Source organism: Dermacentor andersoni, chromosome 2 (genome assembly GCF_023375885.2).
Source record: "Dermacentor andersoni chromosome 2, qqDerAnde1_hic_scaffold, whole genome shotgun sequence".
Classification (NCBI taxonomy): Eukaryota; Metazoa; Arthropoda; class Arachnida; order Ixodida; family Ixodidae; genus Dermacentor; species Dermacentor andersoni.
Window position 1 is genome coordinate 190,282,379 of NC_092815.1, and position 16,910 is coordinate 190,299,288.

At 50.7% G+C, this 16,910-nt stretch overlaps 1 protein-coding gene and 2 pseudogenes across 1 annotated transcript; 1 reads left to right on the forward strand and 2 right to left on the reverse strand.

Moving 5' to 3' along the window:
* The first annotated feature begins 4,709 nt into the window (after window positions 1–4,709).
* LOC126540808 (neprilysin-1-like) lies at window positions 4,710–14,865 on the forward strand. Its single transcript, XM_050187643.2, has 2 exons — window positions 4,710–7,332; window positions 13,778–14,865. The coding sequence occupies exons 1-2, from the start codon at window positions 5,578–5,580 to the stop codon at window positions 14,174–14,176; spliced, it is 2,154 nt and encodes a 717-aa protein (XP_050043600.2). The 5' UTR covers window positions 4,710–5,577; the 3' UTR covers window positions 14,177–14,865.
* On the reverse strand, window positions 9,214–11,871 carry LOC140216164 (uncharacterized; annotated as a pseudogene).
* Window positions 14,866–16,415: 1,550 nt separating the features above from the next.
* Window positions 16,416–16,595, reverse strand: LOC126541084 (U2 spliceosomal RNA; annotated as a pseudogene).
* Window positions 16,596–16,910: the final 315 nt, after the last annotated feature.

Below are 16,910 nucleotides of genomic sequence, written 5' to 3' on the forward strand. Positions count from 1 at the left end.
CGTTGCCATATTTGATCACGTGGTGACGCGTCCATTGCTTGCCTCAATTGCCTCATTGTTTGCGATGGATTTTCATTGCGAAGGCTGGTGTGATGAAAGCGGTGACGTCGAAATCACTGTTGCCTACTCGGGAGCATCCCCATTAAATTCAATAGCCAGGTAACATCACATCACGGATTGGAGTGAAAAGGCTTTGTATTATCTATGTGGTGTTGGATTGGTTGAGCCAGTAGTGACGTCGTTGCTCTCGATCGCCGCCGAGCGTCAACACAACAATTTTTGTCCGGCTCCGAAATGGGTAGGCCATGCGTCATACGCACTCCTTAGGAGCAGGCAGCTTCCAATTCTGCAGCTCGGGCACAAGAACAGCCTCTGCAGCTTGCGCAAGTAGCAACTTGCTACCGAGGATCTGGGAGCCTACGAAGCCGTCGTTTAATGAACCGTCGGGATTAACCCAGTGAGAAACACCGGGCCGCACATTTCAGCTTGTTTTGGTTCACCGTCTGTACGGAGTGCTTGGGCGGTGATTTTTCCATTGTAATACCTTATAGGAAAGGCCTATTATCGCTAGTAACTCGCTTACTCTTGTAGACCGTCATGCAACTTTCAGCTTCGACCATTCGTGCGCGATCGGTGTAGTCCGTAAATTATTGTATGTATGCTATAGTCAGCATATATTCAAGTATGCGCCCGTTCAGTTATTCTTGACACGTTGACAATAGAATGGGCACAAGTTCCTATGCCAATAGGGGTAGATGTGTGTAGATACTGTGCGCGATACTTACTTTGACAGGAAGCGGCGCTACTCCCTCTGTTCAACGAGCGGTATTCACACTTGCGGACGTTCTGGCGCTGGCGCCCTTTCTTTGATGGTTAGCGATAGAACGCTGGCAGATTAACAAATTTCTGTACCCTCGAGGAAAACCGTACATCTCAAAGTGTCATTAACACGTACGGAAAGCTGCAGCAGCGGTCTGTGAACTTGACCACGCTTATTTATTTTATTCCTTGATATGCCATTCACTATTTTCGCAGCCAACTATTGCACACGTCTTCAATCCAGCATGATTGGAGCACATTGAATTAGCGAAAACCAGTTGCATTTCCGACAGCTGACCGCACAGAATCAAGGTTAGAAGCGGTAATGGCTTCGTATTCGTGCGCTGATGCTGAGGCCACGCGCGGCGTGCCGCCGAATGCGCTATCTCATTTCTTTAGAACAAACTGCTCCGCGAAAAAAGTCATTAAAAATGCGTACGAGTGCGCGAACCCTGGAACCAGTATGCGGAAGTCACGCGTGTGGCGTTCACTTGACAATCAGCCACTCTGTTTCCAGTGCGTCGAATCTGCCCAGGTGCACCGCGAATTAACTTATCTAAAGATGAGACAGATAGAACAACACCTGGAAAGTAAACATTCATCGCCGCTTCCTCAGTTGCCATAGTTTGGCCAGTCCCTGCCAACGGCCCAGTATCCCTTTTCTCGGCGACGCAAGTCGCGATCGCCACTTTTTCGGCGCTTGACATCACCCCGTCGCTACCCTACGTTCTCTGCTTCAGTTTGCAACCGGTAGCCACTTCGAGGATCCTAAGAACAACCACCTTCGGAGTTACGGCCGCTGTCGACCGTTCTTTCAAATATTCTCTGTTGCCATATACAAAGATGATGATAACGACCGTTTACCTTCAACGCCTTCCTGCGATAACGACGACAGTGTTTGCGCTGATATAATTGTTCGCATTGGTGACCACCCAGTCACCGTTCTTATTGATCCTGCTGCTGATCTCTCTGTTATGAGCAGTGAACTTGCTACTGCACTTCGCAAGGTGACGACACATTAGCCAAGGCCTCAGCCACGTACAGCAAGCGGTCATCTTGTGATGCCTATCTTTGCATGCACTGCGAGGGTTCAAATCCGGGAGTCCGCCTTCGTCGGTTCGTCCATCACACTGGCCGAGTGTTCGAGGTAGCTCATACTGGACATATAGTTTCTTCTGGAGTACGGGGACGTGATAAACATTCGCGAGTTGCTGGTGGTCTTTTCTCGAAAATTAGCTACTCCGACCCAGGCGACTGTCCCCAGAGTCCTCGGTGCTACGCGTTTCGCGTACAATTGTGTTACGTTGCCACCATGGGCCACTATGGTGGTCACTACGGAAAGCGACGACGACGACGACCTTCCCCGTCTAACTATCACTGAATGCAATCTATCAGTAATGTTTGCTCAGCAGGTTTGCATAGTCCATGGTGTCCTACGCCTGTCATCGTAGACAACAGAAATCTTGGTTAATTTCAGCCGCGAATACCGGCACTTCGCCCAACGAACTGTGATCGCAGTTCGCCTCCAGTTCTGGGGCCTTTTGCCGAAGAAAGCTATACTGAACTGCACAAGGATGCCAGCAACATTCGTCTCGGTGCTGTCCTCGTACAGTGGCAAGATGCAGCCGGGCGAGTCATCGCGTATGCAAGTCGTACCTTGCCACCAGCAGATGAAACCTACTCCGCAACAGGAAAATTATGCTTGGTTGTAGTACGGGCAATTCCTAAGTTTCGACCACATTTGTGCAGCCGACAATGTCGAATTGTGACAGACCACCATTTATTGTGCTGGCTCGCCAATCTGAAGGTCCCGTCTGGCCGTCTCATACGCTGGCCCGCAAAATACATGACCATCGTGTTCAAGTACGGGTACAAGCACACCAACGCTGACTCTCTCTAGCGCGCTCCACTTACAGCCTCGCCACACGGCGTGGATGAAGATGGTGCATCCGTTTCTGTCACCACAGCATGCGATATAAGCAGGCAACAGCATGATAATTCAGAACTTTGGCCACACATCGGCTACCTTCAGGGCTATATGCTGGAGCCTCCTTGATCATTCGTCCGTACACTATCCTCGTTTCTTTTCTCCGCGATGGCGACCTCTACAAACTGAGTTTTGATTCTAACGCTACCGCCTGCCTCCTTGTGGCACGCTCCGTCATACGTAACGACGTCCTGCATATTTCTCGTGGCAGCCAGCCTCAAGTCATTGGGCTTCTCGGGCATTAGACAAAACACGCTCTCACGGATATTCCAAAGGCACTTCAAGCCTCACCTTCCCCGTGACGTCAAGCAATATGTTAACACCTACATCGATGCTAGAGACGCACGACGCCATCTGTCTCTTCCGCTGGATTGTTGCCACCCTGTTGATCCCCCACAGTTCCAGTTTTATCCATTTGGCATCGATTCGGTTGGTGCTGTCCCCCTGGCAGGGCTGGTAACCACTGGATCGCTGTTGCCACGGGCTACCTCACGCGCTACATCCAAACGTACGCCCTCATGCGAGGCACGGCGAATGATATTGAGGCATTCTTTGTCCATGACATCGTACTCTACCACGGTGTTCCAGCTGTGGTTATAACCGACCGCGGTACAGCACAGAAGCTATTATGCAGCTCAGCGCCACCGTTCACCGCAATGTCGCCGCTTACCATCGCCCGACGAAGGGGCTCACACAACGGCTAAATAAAACTGTGCTAATATGCTTTCAGCGCACGTTGACGTCGACCACAAGGACCTGGACGACGTTCTTCCATACGTTACGCTCGCTATAACACCACCATGCAAGAAACGACGGATGTCGCACCTTTTCGCTACTATATGGCCGCGAGGCTGTAACACCGCTGGGCGCAATGATCCTACCCACTCGCAGCATTACCACCGATGCTGCTGGATTTGCTCGCCGCGCCGAACGAGCGCACCAGTGGATTCGTATTCGCAATCAACAACGCAACGACGTCCACCGGCACAATTTGCGTCAAGTAGACGTCGCGCAAAAACCTGTTAATAAAGTGTAGGCATTTGACGCTCTTTGGCCAGAACTGGCCCTTGCGCCAATAAAACCCAATCATCAATCAATCTAAAGTATAGTTACGGACACCGGTTAGCCAGCGTGGTCGGTCGGAGAAAGCTCTGCGTCGCTACTTTGGCTCTTATCGTGTTCTTGAACGACTCAGCGACGTCACATAGTCGTATGGAGTGCTTCCTGAAGTCACAGGCCATCGCTCCCATTCACTACGTCAATCAGACACCGTTCACGCGTCCAGGTTGAAGCCATATCATTCCCGCTGACCACGCCGCTCTGCAAGTCATTGACCATATACCTACTTCCCTTTGTGTTTCATCGTGCCACTCCCCGGCGCATATCACTAATACATTGAGACGATGCTTTCAGTGAGGGAAGTAATGTCCACATTCCTGCAACAAGTGACATTGACTGAGTTCGTGTAAACAGTTATTCGGCGCAAGCAGGCAGTGCTTTTGATGCTCGCTGATGAGGAAGAAGACGACAAAAACGTTCTAGCAGCGACACATGCAGATAATGTCAAATTGAAGGCATTATCAGCGTGAAGGAAGAAGAACCTAAGCAATTATTCCAAATATTACTGTGATACGTTGGGGGAGAGTACTAGTTAGGCTCAAGTTCAAATTCGTTTTATTTGCAACGTGCCTATGCGGACAGGCACGAGCTCAAAGTGCGCAGGCTTCACATTGAAATGCCCGCGGCACACCTCCCCTCCCTGGCTTCTGACGTAGATCGGGAGCAATTTGCATTGAATTTCAACACAATACTCAGTAAAGACATACAGCAATCAAATAAGTGTGGCAAGCAGAAAACAAGTCAGCGTAATGCATAATAAAAGTTAGCACCGAAAAGTTGTAGACATAAGTTTATTTATTATATGCGGGACAGCGTATCGTAACATTCGGCGCTCATGCGGATACGGCAGAATGGAATATGCCAGCATAATTTCCCAAAGGCTGCTTTGAGACATTGTGTTTGAAATGACACCTCTCGAAAAACGTCAGAACAAATAAGCAACTTTCTTAAACCTGGAAGGTAATTAACAGTCTTAAATTTTGTTGATAGGCGGGATTTTAAGCTTCTCGAACAGTTAATCCGATGCACAGAGATGCATATCTATACAGTGAACTGCCTTTCTTTTCAAGCATGAGTAATATGTTTGTTATACTGAGTCATTCCCCGATTCATAAAAGAGTAATCTACACGTGATAAATATAAACTCGTGCAAAGAATTGTAAGCTGGAACAAAATTTTGCCAGCAAGGGTGTGACCTTAGACGAGGTTGTAATAATAGAACTCACTTGGAAATCCCAATCCATGTTTTGACTTAGCAGTACTCCACGTGTTTGTACTGTCTCTGCCAACTCAATACCGATGTCACAAATCTTTATTTGGATATACACTGAGAATACAATTTCTCGAGTATGAAAAAACACGGCTTGTTTTACTTGCGTTTATAAGCCGTCAGTTCGGTTAAATCCAAGCTTCGAGATGTTCTATATTGCTGTTAATAAGATGAATTAGAGACTGGAGGTTACACCCTTTAAAGAGGTTGTTTGTTTCGTACGCGTGTAAATTATATTTCGGTCTTTAATTAATGCGCTCGTTATATCGTGAACGGACAAATTTAATAATAACGGCCCCAGGATGGTTTCTTGTGAAACGACTGTGTTTATAGAATGGAGTGTTGAAGTTTTTCTTTTTTTCCTAGAGAAACACTGCTGGCGATGCTGCAAATAAGATGTAAAGAGCAGACGTGCAATGCCATGGACGCCGTTGAAAGAATTGGCCGCGCGCTTTTCCCGCAGGCGAAGTCGGTGCGAACCATTCTATACGCACCGCGAAAAATAGCGGAGAGCGAATGGCAGACGCTGGGTGCGTTGTGCCTCGTCATCGTGCTGTTGCTCGGGGCCGCCACGGGAGCCGTGCTGATGGTGCGGCACACGGTCGGCACGAAGGCGCGCTTGTGCACCAGCGACGCGTGCACGGCCCACGCGCTGTGGTTACGGGGTGTCGTGAACCGCAGCGTCGATCCGTGCGAAGACTTCGCCGCATTCACGTGCACCAGCCCGGGGAAGTCGTTCGAGTTCTTCGCCTCGGCCACCGCTGAAGATCTGCTCAACGCGTGGTTCGCCCAGGTGGGCCCTCTACTCGAGGGAGTTGCCGGAAGACTGTCTGCAGCCAGCAAAGCGCTCGCGGCCTTCGGAACTTGCATGGACCAGGATCTGAAAGACACCGCTGCTGCCATGGGCGTGCTGCGAGATTTCATGCGAGAACGCCACATACCTTGGCCCGAAGCGCCGGAGGGCAACGTCTCGCCACTCGGCGTTCTTCTGGACCTTGCCTTCAACTGGCGGCTGCCCTTTTGGATCCACGTGCGGTTGCAGCGCAACGTCCTAGGCGACCGCACCGCCACGCTGCTGAGCGGCGGGAACTTCGCTCACTTCTGGACGTACTACCATCGGGTGGCGGTTGCCGAGGGCGCATACGAGAACTACTACGACAGCTACGTGAGGCTCTTCGCACCCGCTGGCTTCCAGTCGCCGCGTTCCGACGAAGCTAATGAGATGGCCGCCATGATGACGGATGTTCTCGAGAAGTTGCTCGCCGTCAAGGAGCGGAAGAGGCCCACGCCGGCCCACTTCCGCCTACGAGATATCGCTTCGTACACACCGAACATCACTGTCGCCACATGGAAAGTGGCGCTGGAAGAAAATGTGAACATTCCGCCCGAGTTTACCGGCGCCGATCTGTTCGGCGTTAGCGACGACGCCGTGCTCACTGCGGTGAATGACATATTCGTAAAGTACAGCAACGTTGAAATATTGCGTCACCTTGGGTGGTTCTTCGTGCAGGTGTTCGCGCCCGTGGGGAACATCTCTGCGCTTGGCGCGGGCTTCGAAATTGGCGCGCGCTCTCGACGAAGTGTGTTTTGCGGCACCGAGGTAGAAACACTGTACGGGGCGTTGATAAGCTCTCTCTATGTGGACGCCCTGCTTCCGCACGAAGCGCGCAGTGACGTCGGTGCGGTGCTGGAAAACGTGAGGAGGACTGCCGTGAAGAAGTTGGGCGAGATTTCGTGGAGCGACGATGCGTCCACGCTCACCGCCCAGGTGAAAATCGATCAGACGAAAGTCCGCCTGTGGCCACCTAAGTGGATGCTCACATCGTGGGGCCTGAACGAGATGTACGCGGCTTTCATGTCGCAAGGCGACACGTTCGCTAGCTTCTGGCTTGATGGATTCCGCAATATTCGTGAGCTGAAATTGAAAATGAGGTACTACGAGGCGCTCAATTTGCCTACCAACTCGCTGCTACCTCTGTTTGACTACGACCGCCTGCTGAACACTGTCGCGATTTCCGTAGCGGCACTGGCCCCTCCACTATACTACAGCCACGGCACTCCTGCGATGATATACAGTGGCCTCGGGTTCGCGTTCTCGCAGCAGCTCGTCAGGGCATTCGACAGCGCAGGAATAAAGGTGAGCGCTTCGCTGCGTAGCCGAGCTAGGAGTGGTAGCACTATTGCTGCTTTCCTTTCATAAGCAGTGCGCATGTTTTGAAGCTACCCGCGTAGTGGAGAGCCCTCGTTTTAGCTACGGTCGGGGACGCGCGATTCAAGTAAGAACAGGCAATTTTTTTGCGTTTACCATCGAACCACAGTCGAATCTATGTGTTGTAGCGTTAACAGCAACTTCTTCTTTCTATATTTGGCAGGAAAAAGTGTGTGCTGGCGGGGTCGGCTGCTACAGTAAGCGACAGAGGTTGCGCCACCGGGAGCGTAGAAATTTGGGCAGGATTATTAGCATAAGAAAATAAGTGGGATACGCTTCTTCATGCGCGCCCTAATCACAGGGGCAGCCGTCGTGTCGGTTACCGTGGACTGCGTCTAACGTGGAGTTCAATTTGGTGCTTTAGACGAGCTTCACCTTGCTGCAAGTTCAGAAGCTCGTTTGCTGCTGCAAGACAAGCTCTGCAGGAGGTAGTTTGAGCGTCGAAAAGAGGATGCTAGCATGCACATATTTTGCGTACGAGATTAGTTGTTGATAAGTCAACAGTGTAGACACAGTGGCAAGTCGAAAGGACCAGCGACACATTAGGAATGCCACGAAATACTTAGCTGACCCAATATCTTGTCCAATGCTGAGTTCATGCAAGCAGCACGAGAACATCGTCTGCAGAAGCTGTAGCGGCTGCTCCCGGGCGGAATCTCAATGCGCCATTGAACTCCGAGGCAACTTGGGCAGTCACAGGCAACTTAGACAGAGTCAATGTTCGACCATATCGTGCTTCAACAATCGAATTCGGCGTTACAGCAACTCCCTTAATTCAGCCGCAGCCTGGCTGCGCTACGGTTGTTTCGCTGCTGCAGGACGTCAAACTTGGATCGCTGCTGCTACAGTAAATCAAACCATTTTGTCATAGCCCTGTCCAACAGCGGTTATCGCTTACCTCGCGCTCATCTCGAGGAAGTTTCATGACAGGCGAATGCTGACAGCTAGAAGAGAGCTAGAAGAGAGCTAGAAGAGAGCTAGAAGAGAGCTAGAAGAGAGCTATTCTCGGCTGGATGACATCTGCCTTTCGTGGGACGTCTACCTCCCACAAAGCTGATTCGCCATATTCATAGTCCCTCTGCTTGAGTTGTCGATTACATGTGTGTTCCTGAGCGATCTGCTGGCCACCTGATTTGCTCCTAGAATGACCGCCTGAGAAATGCTTTTGTACGGGGTTCGCCTCCGCACGAGGACCACCTTTTATTCAACTTCGAAGATTTCTCACAAATCCACATGGGTTAAGACTTGTTCCGCTCTCGGGTGAGTGGCCAATATTTCCCTCCCATTAACCTTTCTCTACCTTGCTGATTTCTGCTGAACTTATTGCTCGCTCAGTATGAAACTTTGACCTTTTACATGCAACTTCAAACAACAGGGGTATTTCGTGCATGTAACTCAGAAAAACTGAGTCTAGCATAAAGCTTATGCAAGCAAGCTGCAGCATGAAATGCTGGATTTCTCCGCATTAGGCTCTTTATGGGTAGCACTGTATCCGGCAATTTACCCCTCTTGTTGAGGAACTGAGGGGAGGGGGGGAGGGGGAGATCTAAGAACTTCGTGTAGATTTCTTTTTGTTGCACTTTAGGGACTTTTGTAATGAACCGTCTGGTACTAGAAATATAAACTCAGCAGTTATCGCTCACTATCATTTCCTTCATATCTCCTTCAAGAGAGAGAGAGAGAACAACTTTAGTGAAAATGCCTGCAGAGTCGGTTAGGCTCCCTTCACGCAGGGAGGACAAGCTTTTACCGCGACGCGGCCACTACGTCAGTCTCGTGCATTGTGCTCCTCGAGGTCTTGGTTCCTCGCTACTTCCGCGGATCCGAGAGGGCTGCCGCCCCCTTCCTCGGGGTGCTGCCCCCCTTCTCCTCGGTTTCGCGAGGTCGCTGCCTCTCTAGAGCTGCCGAGACCTGCTGGACGGCCTTGAGTTGTGTATCTTGGTCATAGCTCCTCGTTGCAGCCTCTAGCTGCGGCGGGATCGTCGTCTTCTCGCTGGCTTCTCGTGGATTTTTACTACAGTCCCAAAGGATGCGAGCCGCGGTGGCTCTCTCCTTAGCGCACTGTCTACACACGTCACTCGCGTACACGCTCGCACACACGTGCTTAGCTAGCACCGGGGTGAGCAGGGACCCCGTCTGTAATTGCCTGTATAACACTGCCTCCTTCCGGGTAAGCCCCGGGTGAGGTGGCGGCATAGTCTGTCTGTTAAGTCTGTACCATTTCACTATTTCGTTGAAGGTGGTCATCTTGTCCTTGGCACTGCACCGGGACCAACACTCCGAGTCGGCCGTGCTTGCAGCTACGCGGTTGGTTAGTCCTCGCGCGGCCGAGTTGGCCGTCTCGTTGTGGTTCACGTTCCCGCGTTCCGACACGTCACTGCCCATGTGGGCCGGAAACCACTTGATCACCACAGCGCTTTTGCGTCCGATGTCTTCGGCCTTGCGCAGTATGCGCGCAGCCTCACTACATACTCAACCCTTGGCGTAGTTCTTCACTGCCGTTCTAGAGTCACACAACACTGTAGTGCATCCGGGGTCGGAGACGGCCAAGGCGATGGCCACCTCCTCCGCCCGGTGCGCCTCTCGAGTCCGGACGCTCGCCGCGGTCTTCGTTGCGCCCGTCGATGCCCCGACAGCCACCACCGCGTATGCGTTGCTGCTCCCTCGATACTCCGCCGCGTCCACGTAGATGGCGCCTTCTTCTCTGGCGTGGAGGTCCACGAGAGCCCTGGCCCTCGCCAACCTCCGCTCCCTGTTGTGCTCGGGGTTCATGTTCCTCGGGATCGGGCAGACCCTGAACTTTCTGTTGATGCTATCCGGTAGAGGTACGTCTTTCTGCTGCTCGCCTTCCCTCGGCTCGAGGCCAAGGTCCCGCAGTATCTTTCTTCCGGTTCTCGTTTCAGAGAGACGTTCGAGTTGCGCCGTTCTCTGTGCTTCGGCTATTTCGTCCAGCGTGTTGTGGACTCCCAGCGCCATGAATTTTTCGGTGCTCGTGCTCCCGAGGAGGCCGAGTGCCGCCTTATACGCCTTGCGTATGGTGGCGTCTATCTTGTTACGTTCGCTCGGCCTCCACTTGTGGAAAGCGGCCACGCACGTTATGTGGCTAACTGCGAAGGATTGAACGAGCCTAGTCAGGCTCTCCTCCTTCATCCCCGCTCTTCTGTTGGACACCCTCTTGATGAGTCTCATTGCCGCGGCCGCTTTGGCCGCGAGCTTGTTGACCGTTTCACCGTTGTCTCGGTTTCGCTGGATGAGCAGCCCGAGCACTCGAATCTTCTCGACCTCCGGTATTACTTGTCCTCCCGCTGTCTTGGCCGTGATCTTGGGCCGCTCGTACTTGACTTCCATATTCTTTCTTTTCCTGCCCGCTCCTGTCGGTGGAATCACCAGCAGTTCTGACTTGGCCGGAGAGCAAACGAGTCCAGACCCGCCCAGCTGCTCCTCGATGGCGTTGACCGCTTCTTGCAGCGTTGTCTCGATGTGTCCGTCGCTTCCTCCCGGTACCCATAGCGTAACGTCGTCGGCGTAGATGGTGTGTCGGACTCCCGCTACTCTTTCTAGCTGGTTGGCCACACCGATCATCACGAGGTTGAAGAGAAGCGGGGAGATCACCGAGCCCTGCGGAGTTCCGACGCTGCCCAGCTTCTTCTCTTCGAGCTGCAGGTCTCCCGCGCAGATTTCGGTGGTCCGTTCCGTCAGGAAGTCTTTGATGTACTGGTATGTCCTACTGCCCATGTTTAGTCTGGATACTTGGGCCAGGATAGCCGAGTGCCTCACTTTATCGAAGGCGCTCTGCAAGTCCAGCCCGAGTATGGCTCTGTTGTCCTTGGTGCCCGTCGTATCGTCGATGATCTCGTTCTTCAGTAAGATCATGGCGTCTTGCGTCCCGAGCTTCTTCCGAAACACGATGATGGAATTTGGGTAAAGCTCCGATTCTTCCAGGTAACGCTGCCACCTGTTGATGAGAACGTGCTCGAGGACCTTTCCCACGTACGAAGTGAGCGAGATCGGCCTGAGGTTCTCTATGTTGGGCGGCTTGCCAGGCTTGGGGATGAGGATCGTCTTGGCTGCTTTCCATTGCTTGGGCAGCCTTCCTTCTTGCCAGCACTTGTTGTAGAAGTTCGTGAGCGTTTCGATGGCCGCTTCGTTGAGGTTCTTGAGCGCTCTGTTGGTCACTCGATCAGGACCCGCGGCGGACCTGCCGTTGAGATCCTGCAGGGCAACTCTGACTTCCCATGTCTGGATGTCTCGACCTAGCTTCTCGTTCTCGTTGCCTTGGTAATCCGGGTGTCTTTCCGTGGGGGTGGTCGGTAGGTACTTGGCGTCCAACCGCCCCTTGACCACGTCCTCCCCGTGTTCACAGATTGCCTTGTGTAGGATTCTGGCCAGGTTGTTGCGTTGGTGGCCCTTGGTCTTGGTTTCGTCGAGGAGGTGCCGCAGCATGTTCCACGTCTTGCCCTTGTGCATCTGTCCGTCGGCTTCGTTGCAGGCCTCGTTCCACTGTTATCTCCTTCGAAAGACTTAAAAATCATCGCGGTTGGCGCCACTGGATGGGGGGAAAAAAGACCCAGACTCATTGCTGGTGCACAGAAAAGAAAAAGAAGCGTAATAAAATGTCAACAGCTCGCGCGGAGCGTAACTATGAGCTGTGCTTCGTTAACACCAAGGGAATTTCGTTTAATGAATTCATTCACTATTATTAGTTAGAAAAATTGGCTTCTGTTGTGTATATAGTTTAGAGAACCTTGCTTGCTTCTTATAGAGTAAAAGAAAGCGTTCGTTTCTCCTTTAAGTGCTAGGCAAGACGCATAAGTTTGGCTTTAGAAAGCTGAAATCACCCCATGCGGAATGAAATGCATGCTTGTTCGCCAAGTGTGGTCAGAACATACGAAAGACTGCAGGAGTCGAAGCGTGAGGAGGGCGTGAGAAAAGCCACGAACGGTGTGCTAGAACGACTGCGTTTAATTGGTGCTGCAGTCAAGGAATTTACCGAAGGAACCTAATGAGGCACCTAGTGAGGAACGACACAGCGTTTCTAGTGCCGCCAGCGACGAAAGTACTCCTAGAATATGAAGGATCTCTACAAAATTTGTCCATTCACGAAGATTCTCGCAGCTACACGAGATAAATCGTTATTGGAACAGAGTACAGTGCTGACTGACATCGTTGCTACACAAGAAAAGGCTTCAATTGAAAAAGGCTTACAGAACAAACAGGAGCAGCACACTACTTAAAAGAAGGTGCCTGGAAATAGACTAGCAGCACTGGCGAAATAACAAAGGTAAAAGGAGTGGTCACATTCTGTAAAGGACCGGCAATGCTTTGTCTGCGATTGGACCTGCACAAAGATGGCTGCTAGCTTTGAATTGATACAGTGCCGCCTTCGTTTGTTTCATTGGCCAACGCTAAATATACGTTGCTTTTTGGGAAAACGTCTCATTTGCACCTCAGTTAGTCCCCTTTCGCCCATGTGACCGTCCGTGGCCTTCCGTTCCGTCACAGTTATAAATGTTTTTATTTAGAAAGCGGTACTGTATGTTGTGCCCATTCAGATGGTAGCAACCAATGCCCCTGGTATGTGTGTGCGTTAAAATACGTTGAAAATTAGAAGTCGGGTACCCTTACCCTAAAATTAAGGAACAAATTCTGCGGAGTTTTCAGTGTTTCCTGTTTCGACGTTATCAAGCATATTCGGAAAAAGCTTCATTGTTGTTTATTGTTTGTTGTGATTGGCAACGGTGTAATCTAAATGGGTTAGCTCGCACGCAACGGAGATTTGCCTTTGCGGCTACGTGACAAAGCTGACTCTTTCGAGGCACCCCTTACTATCGCTTTGCAGGCTTCTGCATTCGGCGTTCCTGAAATCGAATGGGTAGTGAAATTAGTTGAGGAATCGAATGGAATAGACTAAGTAGCGAACATTGATACCAACGATGATCTTTATTATGCTTTGCACGGATATTATTTCTTTTTCTTTCGAGTAACCTTGCTCCAAAATATATACATATGCTTGAGACGGTCTCAGAGGAAAACGTTTGCATTTATAGGCGTGTACGCGTTTGCTGCGGAAATAAAAATCACATAGTTGATTGTTTTTCTTCGTTTGGTGCAGCCAATCATTCCCACAAGTGCAGTTTCTAACGTGGCTCACTGTTTTCAAACCAAAATTGTTAGATAAATGGTCCAGGCCGTTGCATCGTCTGAGGCGTGCTCTGCCTATATTTGCGGATGCGACAAAGCTCGGAGAAAATTGCAAGGTACTTATTGTATTCAGCCGCCGTACGTGTTGACGGACAAAGTGGCGCGTAATTTTCGACGGGCCAATAAGCTGGCGCCTGAAGTGGGCTTCCACTCGGCATATTCTTGCGCGCAGATCGACCCGAACGGTGCCGTGGGAGGCTCCTGGGCGTCGACCCTCTGGAAGGATGCCGTTGCCAAGAAGGCGCGGTGCCTGCACCATCAGCGTCCCGGAACCTCCAACGACGAAGACCTGTTTCCAGAGGTCCCCGCCCTGGAGGTCGCGCACAGTGCCCTGCTCTCCGCGCTCGCCGTGGAACGGTTCGTACGAACGACGGCGGACTTGAGCGAGGAGCAGGCGTTCTTTATCGCCGTCTGCCACGGAATGTGCCATCCTGCGCGTCTAGTCACCGGCGTCGTCGCCGGTTCCGATTGCAACAAAGCGATGCGCAACTTTCCTGCCTTCGCTGCCGCCTTCGGATGCAGCGAGGGTTTGCCGATGAACCCCGCCCTAAAGTGCTCGTTCTTTGACTAAGTGCTTTTTTTTTTGCCCGAATGGACCATTTACGCGGATTTCGGAACCTGAACTTGCCTCTGTTACGCAGCCTACACCGGAAGTGTGCTACGACTTCCCGTTTCAGGGGTACTTCGGTAGCTTATTCTCCTGCCGTGATGACAAACTGCGAGAAATATGGTGCTGTAGCCCACTGTTCTTTTAATAAGCTTTTCTTGCTTGTATAGAGATGAGCGTTTTCGTTTTCACAACGGTCGGCGAAAGGTGTACTCTATGCAAAGGCTGATATTGTTGAGGCCTACACTGATTTGCATTGCAGTCGTCGTACTTGTTTCTTGAGGACATTTTTACTTATTGACCATGTTTTTTTTAGCACTTTTGATGGCTATCAGTTTACGATCTCTTAATACCGATATGCCCGCGCACGCATTTCTGAAATGTATTACCATAGCGCCTCTGATTAGGGATAAGTGCGAACTACCGAGACAAGCATCGATAGCCTTTTCGAGTGGTCCTGCAAACAGGTCGCAGGGACAGATGAGGCTCAAATGACGTCTCACTTGCTTGTGCAAGTTTAGCGGCCTCCGTGGTGAATAAAACGTTCATTACCATGTATTGTGCGCCGTTTAGGAATGTTTACATGTGACACAGCGTTTCACGCCCACGTCGGGTTTGACTACGTTAGAATAAAAGAGAAACCTGGCCGCAGAAAGAGGGACATCGTTTTGTTCTCTATTATTCGTTTTGAGAGCAAGACCAGCCGTTTAAGCGCTGGCCTGCCAAATACTGATTCTCACTGGTGATAGCGTCTGTGGGATTGGCCAACGGCATTACCGCCCACTTTTATCGTGCGTGCATTGTACTAGGAGGAATCAGAAAGTGTTTGCCCATATTTTTTATTAGCCAAAGCGAGGTACGCACAGGTTAATTACAAATATAAGTACTATTCTGGCCATCGCAGCACTATATTTCATATGCCCCTGTGGTAGAATTCGTCCTGCTCACTGTGGGGAACCATCGTTGGACTGCTGTCTTGGCTTCGTCGTTTGCACGTGAATGGTTGTCCTGCCGGGAACTTCTTCAGCGGATGGAAAACGTGGAAATCTCTAGGGGCAAGGTCCGGGTTGTATGCTGGGTGGTCCAGACCCTTCCAGTCAAATGACCGGAGCTTGTCGGCGGTTGTGTTAGCCACACTTCATTGCTGGTACGCCGCGCCCGTGTGAAGCACAACGCCCATCTTCAACAACTGACCGCACCGGTGTGTCGCGGAGCTACCGGCAGATAATGCAGGGCCGGTCCAAGAAATGTCCACCGCTGGGAATGGATATGTAGACTTCACATTTACAGTCGTTAATTTACCTAAAATATAGGGAGAAAGACTTTTTGATTCGCCGTCGTATATTAGCCTGCAGAATATCCTGCACCTCCTGAGTCTTCGACAATAATCCGGATTGTTGATCGATCAGTGAAGCTCCGTACACATTGCAATGTGCGATAACAGTAGTTTCGACACTAACATTATTGAAGGGTAGTTAGAGTGAGAGTGTTCTAACTTTTGTTCAGCTTGTAACTCATTTGATTTGCCTTGTATCGATAGTGACGCATACAAGTACCCTGTGTTCATCTCACGAACATCACTTCCTATTTGCATACGATCATACATGCCGATCATCGTCCGATGAAGTTCCTTCTCAAAGAAGGAAGGATCGCCATTAAAGAACAAAAATAAATTTATTTCTTGGTTTAATATGCGATGCGCACTGTTTTCGTAACGAATAGGGGCAGCAAGAAAAGTCTCGCTAGTGTTTATAGCGTTCTCCGCTATTTGTTAAACAATATATAAGTACGTGACGTAGGATCGCCTAACCGTAGCACATAAGACCTTATAAAGAAATTCGACTCACGCGCTTCCGTTTTCTGGCTCCGTTATAGTAGTCTGTTAAAGGCTATACTCCTAAAAAAATTGCTACTGTTGGGGCGCATCTTCTCCCACAACAATAATCGACATCTGCCTCGCTGGCGTTTCCTTTCTTCAAAACTCGGCGCTCGCTAGTTTTCTGTCGAGAATGCTACGTCACGCTGGTCACGTGCATGCCGTTCGTGATTTTGGAAGTACCGGGCTCGTAGCGTTAAAGAAAGGAAACGCAAGCAAGGCAGATGACGATTATTGTTGTGGGACAATATAGGTCCCAAAGGGTGCAAACTTTTACAGAAAAGCTGTTTATGGCTAGTTTCGACCGGATCGACGTCCGTAGACCGACAACCATGGGCGGATCCCGAAGCTAGCGCAATAACGGGCTGACGTGCGGCGTTGGTGAAGCAGGCTTCAAGCACTCTGCCAACTTGCAATACCAAGTTTTATATATTGCATCCAAATACAACGCGCATTCGATATTAAGCTGATAAGAACAGATACTACACTTTGACACGCGTAGGCCATATTTACGTTCGCACCGCCCTCTCTTTGTCGGCGTTCTAAGCCCTTGCGTATCTCTTTTCCTTTCCTACCGCTCTCCCGCGGTCACGGTCCCGTCGGAACGTCACGCGGGTCTGGGTTCCTTCAGCTCCTCGGGGCGGCGATTCCGTCCTCCACGCGAATGTATATAAAGATCACGGTAAATGAGTCCGTACTTGCGTTCAAAATTCTGTGTCACCTCTGTATTGTATGCTAAATAGCTTCGCTGGTCATCTACCTTCACTGAATGGAGTGAGTGAGTGAGTGAGTGAGAGAACCTTATTTCGAATCAGAAGGATT